This window comes from Mastomys coucha, unplaced genomic scaffold (genome assembly GCF_008632895.1).
Source record: "Mastomys coucha isolate ucsf_1 unplaced genomic scaffold, UCSF_Mcou_1 pScaffold7, whole genome shotgun sequence".
Taxonomy (NCBI): domain Eukaryota; kingdom Metazoa; phylum Chordata; class Mammalia; order Rodentia; family Muridae; genus Mastomys; species Mastomys coucha.
The window spans coordinates 46,125,591-46,138,337 of NW_022196913.1; the positions used below are offsets into that span (position 1 = coordinate 46,125,591).

General features: G+C 42.8%; 1 protein-coding gene across 3 annotated transcripts in view; it reads right to left on the reverse strand.

Moving 5' to 3' along the window:
* Positions 1–504: 504 nt before the first annotated feature.
* Positions 505–12,747, reverse strand: part of Adtrp (androgen dependent TFPI regulating protein) — an 82,738-nt gene continuing 70,495 nt past the window's right edge. For all 3 annotated transcript variants that reach the window (XM_031359061.1, XM_031359060.1, XM_031359059.1), the window contains exons 6-7: positions 3,696–3,847; positions 505–703 (exon numbers count right to left, since the gene is read on the reverse strand). In XM_031359061.1, the coding sequence (XP_031214921.1) occupies positions 669–703; positions 3,696–3,847 (187 nt within the window). In that variant the 3' untranslated portion in view covers positions 505–668. The remainder of the gene's footprint in view (positions 704–3,695; positions 3,848–12,747) is intronic.

Here is a 12,747-nt window from a genome sequence, read left to right on the forward strand (position 1 = left end):
ATTAGCTTAATAAAAATATGTGCTTTTTAGAGAAGTGGGGCTTATTGAAAAACAGTCCAGTATTGGGTATTGGGAGATCTGGAAGAAGAAGCTACTGTCTTCATTGTGACAACAACTTTTTTAATTATTACTTTTGGTCTTCTAAAGACAGGGTCTTATTCTGCAGCCCAGGACAACCTTGAACTCATGATCTTTCTGATTTAGCCTCCAGCATGCAGGGAATGTCCTGTATACACCGCTACTCCAGCTTGACAATGATTTTTTGATGTATGCAGTATGTCATCTGGGTCTTCCCCATACCCCTTGAAGGTAAAGAGATTTTATGTCTCTACATTCCTGTCCCCACATCCATTCTCTAAATGGTCCAGCAGCAAGCTTAGACAAGCTTATTTAGTGTTTTTGGTCAGAAACAAGATCCTCCATGGAAGTCAGACAAAAGTAACAGATTCTGGGATGTCAGGAATTATCTGTCAGTCTTAGAAAACCAAGAGATCCCAAGCGAAGTTCCCTTCATATTCTTTATTAAAACTATGCAACATTCTCCATCCTTTCTATTGCCCCAAGCAACTCCAACCCCGATCCAAAAAGAAATAATAATAACGAGAATAATAGAAAGATGACCAGTTCTTAAGTTTCTTCTTCCATGGTTCTTGGAAAATAGTGTGTAGTCAATTCTTCTTCATCCGTGGCTTCACTATGGCACCTGTACAGACAGACAGACAGACAGACACCTCAGACAGGTTTCACTAAGGGGTATTCCTGAGTGGGTAGAGAGTCACGCTGAAGGGGCCATGGGAAATCAAAACCACTTTTTCACACGGGAGAAAAGCTCTGATAAACAACCATGACTGCTACAGAGACAAGAAGCAAGCTAGTCCCCTGCCTTGTGGGTCAGTGCGTGGTTAGCCAGATACTCAGTCATGCTATTGGTCTGTCTGGTACTCTTAAATCAGCTCACCAATTGCTGCTGCTTTGGGACAGTGCGGTGTACTGCATGCATCCATGGGAAAATGCAGAGACTTTGCAGATGGAGATAAAGAGACTGCATGAAGTTAGAGAGAAAATAGAAAAATGGAAGTCTGCCTAATCGGGGTCTTCCATGGCTTCTCCCAAATCGGTTTATATCAGTACTGTCACAAGATTGGTTTCAGGTAAGCACATTCTAGGATCATTTTTCTATTGAAACTATAGTATGACATTTCTAGAATGGGTTCCACTTAGCCAACAAGTTGGCATCTCCTTATTTCATGATCACCAATGTTGGCACAAGCTTTGAAGTTGCTCTATAGCTCATTAGCCATTATGCCTGTTGCCAAATGCTATCACTTCTACTTTGAAATTTTCTCAGCTCCGTCTCTTCTTCCTTGTGGGAATCAGAGCCATGATAGCTGTGGTCTGCAGTGTCTCATGCTCCAGATTCCAGCACAGCAGCAGACAGCCTACAGAATGGGAGATGAACATGGCTAGCCATGTTTCAGTCGGGGGTTAATATCTAGCATATATAAAGAACTCAGGCCAGGCAGCAGTGGTACATGCCTTTAATCCCCGCACTTGGGAGGCAGTGGCAGGCAGATTTCTGAGTTCAAAGCCAGCCTGGTCTTCAGAGTAAGTTCCAGGTCAGACAGGGCTACACAGAGAAACCCTGTCTCAAAAAAAAAAAAAAAAAAAAAAAAAAAAAAAAAAAAAAAAAAAAAACAAAAATAAAAACAAACAAAGAAACAAAAAACTCAGAAGATTAAACTTCCCCCTAAACAAAGCTATCAAATCAAAAGTAGGCTAATGAACTAAATAATTCTCAAAAGAGGAAACATAGTCAATAAATATTTTAAAAATTGTTCAATACTCTTTGCCATCAAGAAAAGGCAAAATAAAATTCCATTTCATCCCAGCCAGCATGGCTATAATCAAGGAAACAAGCAACAACAAATGCTGGTTTGAATGTTGGGGGAGGAACCCTTGTTTACTTCTAATGGGAATATGAAATGGCATCACCACTGTAAACATCTGTATGAAGGTTTTCTTTCTTTTAACTTTTTTTAAAGATTTATTTATTATATGTAAGTACACTATAGCTGTCTTCAGACACCACAGAAGAGGGTATCAGATCTCTCTCATTACAGATGGTTGTGAGCCACCATGTGGTTGCTGAGATTTGAACTCAAGACCTTCGAAAGAGCAGTCAGTGCTCTTAACTGCTGAGCCATCTCTCCAGCCCTGAAGGTTTCTTAATAACAACAAAACCATCCTAAAACTACCATATGACCTCCCTGTACCACTTCTAGACATATACAAAAAAGACTATATTCCACCATAGACATATTTGGGCATCCATCCATGCTGATTGACATTCTAATCACAAATTAGAAGATGGTTGCATTTAGATGTTTATCAGCAGATGAATGGATAGTGAAAACGAGGCACACTTACCCAGTGGGAAGTTACTCAGCTGTGAAATTGCCAGAAAAATACGTGGATCTGTAAATTCTAGTGAGCAACCCACACTTGGAAAGACAAGCGCAAATTTTCATATGTAAATCCTAGTTTCTAGTTTTTAATACATGTGTATATAATAAGTGGGTTGTTTGAGTGTGGGTATAGGTCTTGAAATTAGAAAGGGGATCAAGAGAGAGGAAATGGAGGAGGACAATAGGACACATGGGACACAGAAGTGGAATGGGGGTGACAGAAGGCTCCAGCCAGGGGTGGCAGAAGGGTGGGAAAGAAGTGGTGGGGAGGATACTAAGGAACAAAAATGTATGAAAATGTTACGACAAAGCACCACAACAGAGCACAGTGTGCTGTGTGTTAATTCAAAAGCAAACAAACACATAGAAGGTCCCAGGCTGAATTCATCCTTCATATGTCTACCTCCCACACTCTTATTTTCAACATACATTAAATTAAATACATTATAGCTGAGAATATAGCCATTTGTTGCCTACCTCTGTGTCTGTCCTGACATCATCTCCTTTGCCTGTCACACAAGGACTTTGGAATGGATTAACTTGGCAAACTGCTGGCTTCCACTTTCTCCAAAGCTAAGAGTCAACAGATAATATCCGAAACCTATGGCAGAGTTATTTCCCTATTTTGCTGTAGCCCATGGGCCTACCTACCTGCAGTCCCTACCAAAGCATCAGTATTTCATTAGATGCAATGATTTGTGATTGTCCTTTGTTCTGTGACTATGTAAGTTCATGTAACTCCTTCAATAGAGGAGGAGTATTATCACTTGGGGCAACCTGAATCCATGGTTCTGGGGCCATGTTCATTCACATTTGGCACAGAATAAACTATGTCTTATAGTTTAGAATGAGAGTCACACTTTTCATGGAGAGAAGGAACTCATATTTTAACAGTTTATGTCCCTCAAAGCCCCCACTGTGGTGAGCAAAGACCCTTATAGGACTTGTTCCCTCATGCTGGGAGGGACGTCACTTTGTTCTTTGGGTACTAATGTTGTAAAGAAGATTTGGTATTTGAGTTAAATGAGATGTTATTTGAAGGAAGAGAGGAAACACTTGGAGTTCTCTGAGGGAATGCCAGTTTGCACCAGGCTTTTGTTCTGACAGTGTTCATAGGACCCACGGGAGCCCTATGAACAAAGGTACTTAGTAGTATGGCCTTCTAATTTTGACTGAGTTTTCCTTTATTTTGGAGGAAGAGTGGACTGCGGATGAGAGAGAAGCACTGACCCCATTTCCAGTGATTGATCTTCTCTCCAAACAGGTAGATGCTGGCACTCAGGATGTAACTGGCTGAGAAGAAGAGAATAATGCCCAGTGGGCTGAGGGAGGCAAACACAGGGTACACCCAGTTTCCAGTCTGAATGTAGCGCCACACGATCCTGCGAGAACAAGTCAGGATGATAATTAGCATCATGGAAGCCAGCAAGCTGCTTTCACCTCAGGTTCAGTGAGACACTGGAAGACAGCAGATGAAAAGCAGGCATGGGGGTGGGGGAGGACTGTTTGTTAATACCTGAAGTGTTCCCACAGATCTATAGAAGGGAGTCAGTCATCTTCCAGCATCATTTGTTGTTTTAATAAGTCATCTTGTTTCATGAAATGAGGGGGGCCTTCTCCCTATCTAATACTCTGTAACCCATCTTGGTGAATGGATATGAGAAGCCCCCAACATATCATCAGTGAAGGAAGGTACGTGAGTCCTTGACTGAACTGTTGTTTTCTTTGAATTAGACAGCTGGCTGAGACATTGGATCTGTAAAGATGCTGTCCTAAAGCTAAAGTAATGGTGTGTGTTGTTGTTGGTTTTGGTACCTAAGAGGACAGCAAGACTCTTCTTAGCCCTCCTAGTCTCATTGACACAGGAGGGTAAGAGGTGGTGCATCATCGCCCTCAGACAAGATGTGGTATCTCTTACTTTAGCTCAGGAGTTCTTAGGAATGGAGCATGAGGTAGGAATGGATGAATGGGAGGGGAGGCTCACACCTCTTTCACATAGATAGAATGTAAGTTGTTTCTATGAGCCAAAAGAAAGAAAAGAAATACTGGGAGAGAAGCCATGATGTCTAAGTGAAGCCTAAAAACTGCACTATGCTGGAAGCCAATAGCCCTGAAGATGCCAAAGTCTGGGATAACTCAAAACCCAGAATATGTGCTAAGGGATGATGCCACCTTGGCTACAGCTTACAGCTGTTAAGTGTATTCAGTCTGGAAGAGGATCCTGTGACTTAAATGTTCAGTCTGCCACCAATTAGCTGCATTACCTCCAGTGGTTTATTAACTCAGCTGGTGTACAGGGGGATGGGAGGGGGGAGTATGGGGGTTCAAACACATACACCTCATCAGGCCGCTACAAGAATTACCAGAGTGAAACATGTGTTTGTTAGTAGTATATGTCATGTGTAAGATACATAAGGTAGTAGTGCTTGCCTGGCACATCAGAGTTTAACAAGCATTCCTAAAGAGGCCATGTTCACAGATTGACAGGCCAGCAGAGTCATCTTGTAAGAGGGAAGATAGGCCAGGCCTGAGAAACAGAACTCCAGTGTAGCTATTGGAGTTTAGACAGAAACATGAAGCTTTGTGCTTAAGCAATCCTTCAGAAACCTGAATGCAATCTCTAACATTTCAAATACATTCAGTTTGCTAAGGGTTTTGTGGACAAGAGCTAATATTTGGGACCAGGACTAGGGTGGGACAAAGCGGGATCTGGAGTCTGGAATTCACAGGCTCATCTCTACGCATCAAAATATACTGTCATCAGTGTAGAAGGGCTGTCAAAAGGATGCTGGAAAATTTGTGCAAATAATATGTATATTGATCAGCTAACATTTAGAATATATAAATACTTTGCTTAATACAAAAATACTCCCAAACGACCTAATTAGAAATAGATTGACTCTGATAGACATCCCACAAAGAACATACACAAGAATAGGACTGCATCAAAAGATGTCAGATGTCTTTAAAACTGGAGAATGCAGGTCAAAATCATGAGCTATCACATTACTATACAGATTGTCTACTATTAAAACAAAAACCCCAAACAAATCACACCATAGAGGCTATGTGTTTGTGAGGATGTAGAGAAATTGGATCCCTTCTCTAGCATCAGCTAGGAAAACTGTATGGAAGTTTCTCAGCGAGTTAAGAAAGGTTATCACCTGCCCCAGCAATTCTCCCACTGGGTTAGACACTCAAAGACTTGAAATCAGGGACCCAATGATATCTGTACATTAGGGCTTTATAGCCCAAAGGTGGGGAGGGTCCACTGATGGGTGAACGGAGGACTAAAATTGACTTAAAAAAGGAAAACATCTGAACCTAGGTTGCTGCATCACTGTAAACTCTGAAGGGTCTATGGTAAGGAAAGGACCTATAGAATTCCATTTATAAGAGGAGGCCATGGTGTCAGTCATAGAGACAGAAAGGTCGACAGTAAGTGTGAGGGTGGGCTGAGAAGGGATGGAAAGATGTTGAGTGGGCTCAGAGTTATGGAGGGGGATGGTGCTGATGACTGTACAATTTGAATGTATTTAATGCCACTGAAACACATACTTTAAATAAGGAACATGGTCCATTTTATTCCATAAATGCTTTATTTATTTTGTCACCTTTAAAAAAAATCATTTTAGGACCACTGTGATAGCTACTTTTATGTCAACTTGGCACAAGAGGGAACCTCAATAGAGAAAATGCTCCTACTGAACTGGTTGGTAGGCAAGCCTATGATGCATTTTCTTGATTAATGATTGATGTGGTCAAGCCCAACTCACTGTGGTTGGTGCCACCCCTAGGCAGGTGGTCCTGGTTCTGTAAGAACCAGACAATGAGAAAGTGATGAGAAAATCACGGGTGAGGAACTTAGTAAGTATATTGTATCAATATAATAAGTAAGTATTATTAATACTTAATATATACTTAAGTAATATTAAGTATAATAGTAAGTAGCATTCTGCCATGGCTTCTGCCTTACTTTCCATCTTCATGTTCCCACCCTGTTTGTCTTCCTGCCTTTCCTGTCTTCCTTCCTTCCTTGATTTTCCTCCATGAGACAGTGACCTGGGAGTTGTAAGGTGAAATGCACCCTTACCTTACCCTTGCTTTGGTTGTGGTCTGTAAACAGATTTTTAATAAACTTTATTAGTTATTAAAATGACCTCCCAATAACCAAGGACTATGAATTATTTAATCAGCTCTTGCACACTTACTGGGGGATTACCCCTAAATCTATTTTTCTAATCACTAGACTGTCTACTTCCCAGCTGCATTACCCAAGTACTTGCTGTTTGAATCTTGCTCGAGTTGCTTCTGCTCCATCCTGGGGGTAGGGGAGGTGGGAGGTGGGAGGTGGGAGGTGGGGAGGTGATTTCAGTTGGCCACGTGTTCCTGGTCCATCACATCTAATGGAGATCTCCTGTTCTCTCCATCTTCCTCCTCCTTCAACCTCCTTTCTCCTTCACTTTATCTCCTTTCTTTTTATGGTTCCTACCTGTGACCTCCAACCTGGTAATTGAAACTCTGCTTCTTTTATTCTCCCCAGTAATTGGCTGTAGCCACCTTTATTTAACTAATAGTTTTAAATTAGGGAGCAAAGTTTATTTAGCATCACTTGGTATACATGAGTTGGGGTAACAACCTGATCTTGGAGGTCCAGCATTTAGCATTAGAATACAAAGCAGCACCAGACCAACCCCCAACAGTGGTGTTTCATTAAAGCAACATAAATCCTACCTAAGATGGACAGCATCAGTCTTAAGGTCAAGCAAGTGTAGATTTGGTGTTTGGTCCCTAGTCTTGCCCTACTGGGATCATTAGTTTCCCACACTGACCAGCTGTTCTCTGCTACGTGGATACTGTGATGACTGTAACAAAATAACATCATCATTATAATTGACACTAGAATGAAGATGTGCATGGCAGAGATGCATTGTGGGCTTTTCATGGTGCTTCTTGCCTGTATGCTATCTTATGGTACAGGTCAGACTAGGAATAAGGGGCAGAAAACAAATATCCCCAAAGCAGGAATGGATCTCCGAGCACAGTAACAGACTGTATTAATTAGTTCACAGTGTTTACTTTAAATACATGAAATCAGGGCTTCTGAATTTCCGTGTCCTTTTATGTGAGGCAGTCCACAAACAAGAGTCCCTTAGGGACCCGAGAAGTTGCTTCACTTTTGTTTCCTTTCAGCATAAAGCTTCTGATCTCAGGGTTAGTAAACTGTGCAGTTCCACGGAGAACATGCCCAAGAAGTGATAGCTGGTAGCTGACAGTAGGAAAAGCAGAAGAAAGCCAAGCGGAGGCAGGGGCAAGAATGTAGTAGCTGTTGAAGGCCATTCAACAGAGAGTGAGTTAAGAAGAGCCACCAGGGCAGCTGGAACCATTTCTTTGTGGCTTGCTTAAATACAGGGAGAAAAGAAGGAAGGAAGTGGGGGAGGTGCAGAGGGAGGGGAATGATAGTACACCTTGCTTGCATCTCACCTCTATCTCTTACAAGAGCTGATTTGGAGCCTCACCCAGGCCATCCTACTATACCTCTTTTGGATGTGAGGTGTCCTGCATGTTAAAGACCATGGGGATTTTTGTCTGCCTGGCCTCAGCCTTCTTGCCTCATCTAATCACTAAAACAAGAGAGTTTTCCCAGCCTTTGCTTCCTGATTCTTCCCCTCCTTTCTCCTTTGACTCCAGGAATGGCATCCTGAGGGGTCAGCTACCTGCATCCCCTTGCATGCATCCCTTCAGAATGTAGGCAGTGATTTTCCTCTTGGTGGGTGGGTCTCAACCATCCCGGTAGAGAGGAACTGCTTTACTAAAGGGGGTTGTATCCTAAGCACATCAAACCAGCATTAGATTTTAAAAATTTATTTACTTTTATGTGCATAGATGGTTTTTGCCTGCTTGCGTCTCTCTGGGAGAGCACCAGATCCTCTGGAACTAGAGTTAAAAACAGTTGTGAGCTGCCATGTGGGTGCTGGGAATTGAACCTGGGTCCTCTGGAAGAGTAGCCAGTGCTCATAACCACTGAGCCATCTCTCCAGCTCCTAGCATTAGATTTTAATAGAATATAAGTATTGGATTTTTAAACTGGCTATTTTTAAAACTACATTCCAAACTAATTCTTTCACAAGTCATCTTCATCTCTATTAGTTAAACCACTGTCTCTCCTGGCCACTATGTGAAGATTCTTAAACTTATTCTTAATGTGTCCTCTATATTTACTGGTTACATGCCAACCAATTCATAAGCCTATTCCATTCCTTCAACAATATATTTCTGGTAGATTCTTCACTTGGGAAGAATCTGGTACCTTCTTTATATTGTTAATACTTCTAGTTTTTGTTACAAGCCTTGTAATTACTTTTTAATTTGTCCCCCCAGAGGCCAACCCCTAAATGCTAATAATAGAAGCACATTGTATCACATCTTGGTCGTTATTTTAATCCATCAACATGAAGGCTGGTTAGCAGGGCTGTGGGGAATAGGGCAGGGATTCTAACCCTGGCTAAGATTGGAGTTTAAAAACCATGTTTGACCGTGATTGTTCTAGATGAAGGTTAGATTTCAGAACTAGCAAACAGTGGCTGTAGGAGAGACTTCAGCAATATACACTAATTGGTGGAAGAGAGAATGCTATGTGCAGGGTATGGACTGATCTGGACTTGGCTTGCTTCAGCACATAGCAACATGTACCATTTTCTTGGGGTATGATTTATAATTGTGTGCATAAATGAAGAGTGGATTTAAAAACTATTATTCTTGAGGCACATAACGGTTAACGTGGACTGTTAATCTTGTAGGATCGTAAGTCATCTAACAGACGAGCCTCTGAACACACCTTTGACGGATTACTCTGATTTGGTTACTGTCTTAGTTTTTGGTTTTATTGCGGTGAAGAGACGCTGTGATGGGAACTCTTATAAAAGGAAAACATTTCATTGAAACTGGCTTACAGTTCAGAGGCTTAATCCTTTGTCAGCGTGGTGGGAAGCATGGCAGCATGCAGGCAGACATGGTGTAGGAAAGGTAGCTGAAGAGTTCCCCATCCAGATGCACAGCAGCCGACTGCCACATTGGGTCTGGCTTGAGCATCTGAGACCTCAAAGCCCACCTCCACTGACACATTTCTTCCAACAAGGCCATACCTCCTAATAGTATCGCTTTCTGAGAGCATATGGAGCTATTTTTTTTTTTCCAAATCACCATAGTTAGCTAACCTCTTGTGCATGGCTATGAGGGACTATCTTGATTAGATCAAGTGAGGTGGGGACAGCCACCCTAGAAGTGAGTGGTACCATTTGTCTGGGATACTACTACACTGTACAAAAGAGAGAAGGTTAGCTGGCTCACAAGCATTGATTATCCCCCTCTTGCTGGTTTTGGGTGCAGTGTGGATGGCTTGTTGCCCTTCTAAACCTGCTTGGTCTTTGGGGTCTCAGACCCTATATTTGCCTTCCATGATGCCTTCCCACACCACTCCCTCCTTCTCTGTGATTCTTAAGGCTCTGTGTGTTTTTATTACATCTTAGCACTTTCTAGTCCAGCCTCCGGTAGTGTGTCCACAAGGCTCATTTCCACTAAGTATCAATCCTCTGTAGGCTGGAGCCTGGCTTTCTATGACTTCACTTTTAAGGACCAGTTGTGTTATCAGGGTAAATATGGGTTCAAATCTCCTTTTTAAAAAGGAATAAGGCCAGTAACAGGGACATTCCTTTCCCTACCCCTCACCACTGCTTCAGACAGAGTAGGGTGAAATGTTTTGGGCATGAGGGAGATGGAAGAAATGAGCGAGTCACCAGATTTATAGGTGACTAAAGCCTTCCAAAGGAAATGAACGACTTTTAGTCATTACTCCTCTGCAGAGCCAGACTGCCAATGTTGTAACCTGAAAAGTAGTAACAGAAAGTGAACACTCTCGGGGGGAAGGGGGAACACCCTGGGGGGAATCCCCAGGTGTGACTGTGGCTATATTTAGGTCACTAAACTGTGTTTTTATTGGAATGATGCCTCTCTGGTACAGAGTTAGCACCTCCTTGCAGACTAAAGTTTGTTTCTCATACCCCCTATGGCCCAGTCCATGTTCAGAACCTCATTCTTGCTATGCTAACTTTCCACCTGACCTTCTCAATTGATACATCCCTGGAGCTGACCTGTATCACTTCTCCGTGGGTGTCTACCACTGTGAAACTTACTATGGCCCTGAGTGCTCATGAGGGTCTGACGATGCATTGTGTTTAACGGGGCAGGGATGGCAGGCAACAAAGAGTTGCATGCCTTCTTACGGAGGACTGGACTGAACTGTGGAAGTGTCTAACCTAGGATTAAATGCCCTTAGCTATGCTGTATTCGCTTATTCTAGTACAAAGATGGGTCTAAAGCTATCTTTAACTGGGGTCTCTTGTTTCCAAACCTAGCTCTTTCTCCACAGAGTGCCCATGGCCAAGAGTCTGCTCAGTTCCCACTGTCTGTAAAACCACCATGCTGGAGGCTGCTTGAATGGGTGGCCATAAAGTTTAAAGTCTTTCTTAAGGACTTTTTCCAAGATTTCTACTTGAACCTCATCCCTTCTCCCACCAGGTCCCTCTGCCTTATGACCTCATGACCTTAAGGAAGGCATCTAACCCATTCGACCCCTGGTGTTCAGAGGCCAGCTAATATCTAAGTCATCTTCCTACATTTGTGCTCCCAGATCAATGGTAGTTTTTGAGCATCTGGCTGACGTGACACTCCTGAATTTCTACATCTTTTTTTTCCTCAGTCCCATCTCCACACTTCAGCCATGGTCACCTGACTTTCCTTTGTACTTAACTCACAGTACTTATTGACTCTGACTCTGCTTAAAACTTTTTCAAAGCAGAAAAGTACTCCATTTGCAAATGCAGGTTCACTGACATGTATTCATGACCTAGCTTTCCCCTGTCCTCCAATCCTGCTATGCCCCTGCCTCTGTTAGCCCTTCAGAGCTCTTATTCCCTCTGCCTTACCTTTTCTTGCATTTCTTCTGAGTTCATCTTACTCTTTCTGTGGATCTCAGCTTAAATGATTCATCCCTTTAGAAAGCAGGCCCTTACCATTAGCCTAGAGCACCTAGGTCTCCCTACCACCAATTTCATTACTGTGTCTTCTTTGTTCTTTGTCCCTTCTCATTCCCAGACAATCTCTCAGAGCCACAGGCTGGCTCTGGATCATCCTGTGGCCCAGTATCTAAGTCATACAATATGGTTTCAGGATCCCTCTTAGCATAATGATCCTGGTGTCAACTACAAATGGTCCCTAGCTAGAGCTTGGGTCTCTTAAAGTGTCCCTTTGTTAAAATTCAAAGATCCCAAGGGGTTTCAAACAGTGCAGAACACTTAATTCTCATGAAAATTATGTTATGCAAGAACTGCCTTTGAGAGAAAAGGAAGAAAGATTTCAGCACTCAGGGGAAAATGAGGAAGGGTAGGAGGAAGACAGAAAGATTATGGGAGGGAAAGTAAGGCCCTGAAGTTCTGGGTACCAAGCTAGTGACTTCTATGAAGCCTCCCATGACCTTTGAAATGCCATCTCATGCTCTGCTCTCATTGTTAACAGAGAACCTCACTAAACGGCTTTCCATATAGAGACTGGGGCAATGATCCAGAGCGTCCTATGGGTTTGGTATTCAGGCCTTGTATATGGATGGTATGGCCCTTTCAGGCTTGAAATGGCGCCATATGCGAAGGCTGCGGAAAGTAGGGCTGGGGATACACCCCACTGGTAGAGTGCTTGTGTACCATACACGAGGTCCTCCATTCAACCACAGCATCATAAAACTGAGCAAGGTGAGTGTGGTGGTTTGAATGACAATGAGCACCACAGGCTTGTAGGGACTGGCATTACTGAGAGGCATGGCCGTGTTGGAGAACGGGTGTCACTGAGGGTGGGCTTTGAGGTTTCAGACGTTTGAGCCAGGCCCAGTGTCATTTTCTTTCTGCTGCCTGCCAATCCAGATGTAGAAACTCTAGGCTCCTCCAGCACCAAGTCTGCCTTCATTCTCCCATGCTTCCGACTATGATGACAATGGACTAAACCCCAAACCTGCAAGCCAGTCTCAACAAAGTGTTTTCCTTAAGAGAGTTGCCACTGTCATTGTGTCTCCTCACCGCACCAGAATCCCCAACTAAGACAATGATATACTTCCATAATTCTATCACTTGAGAAGTAGAGACAGGAAGATCAAAAGAAAATGAAGATCATTGGGTTATTCTTGGTCATATAGATCGTTTGAGGCCAGAATGATCTACATAAGATCTTGTCTCAA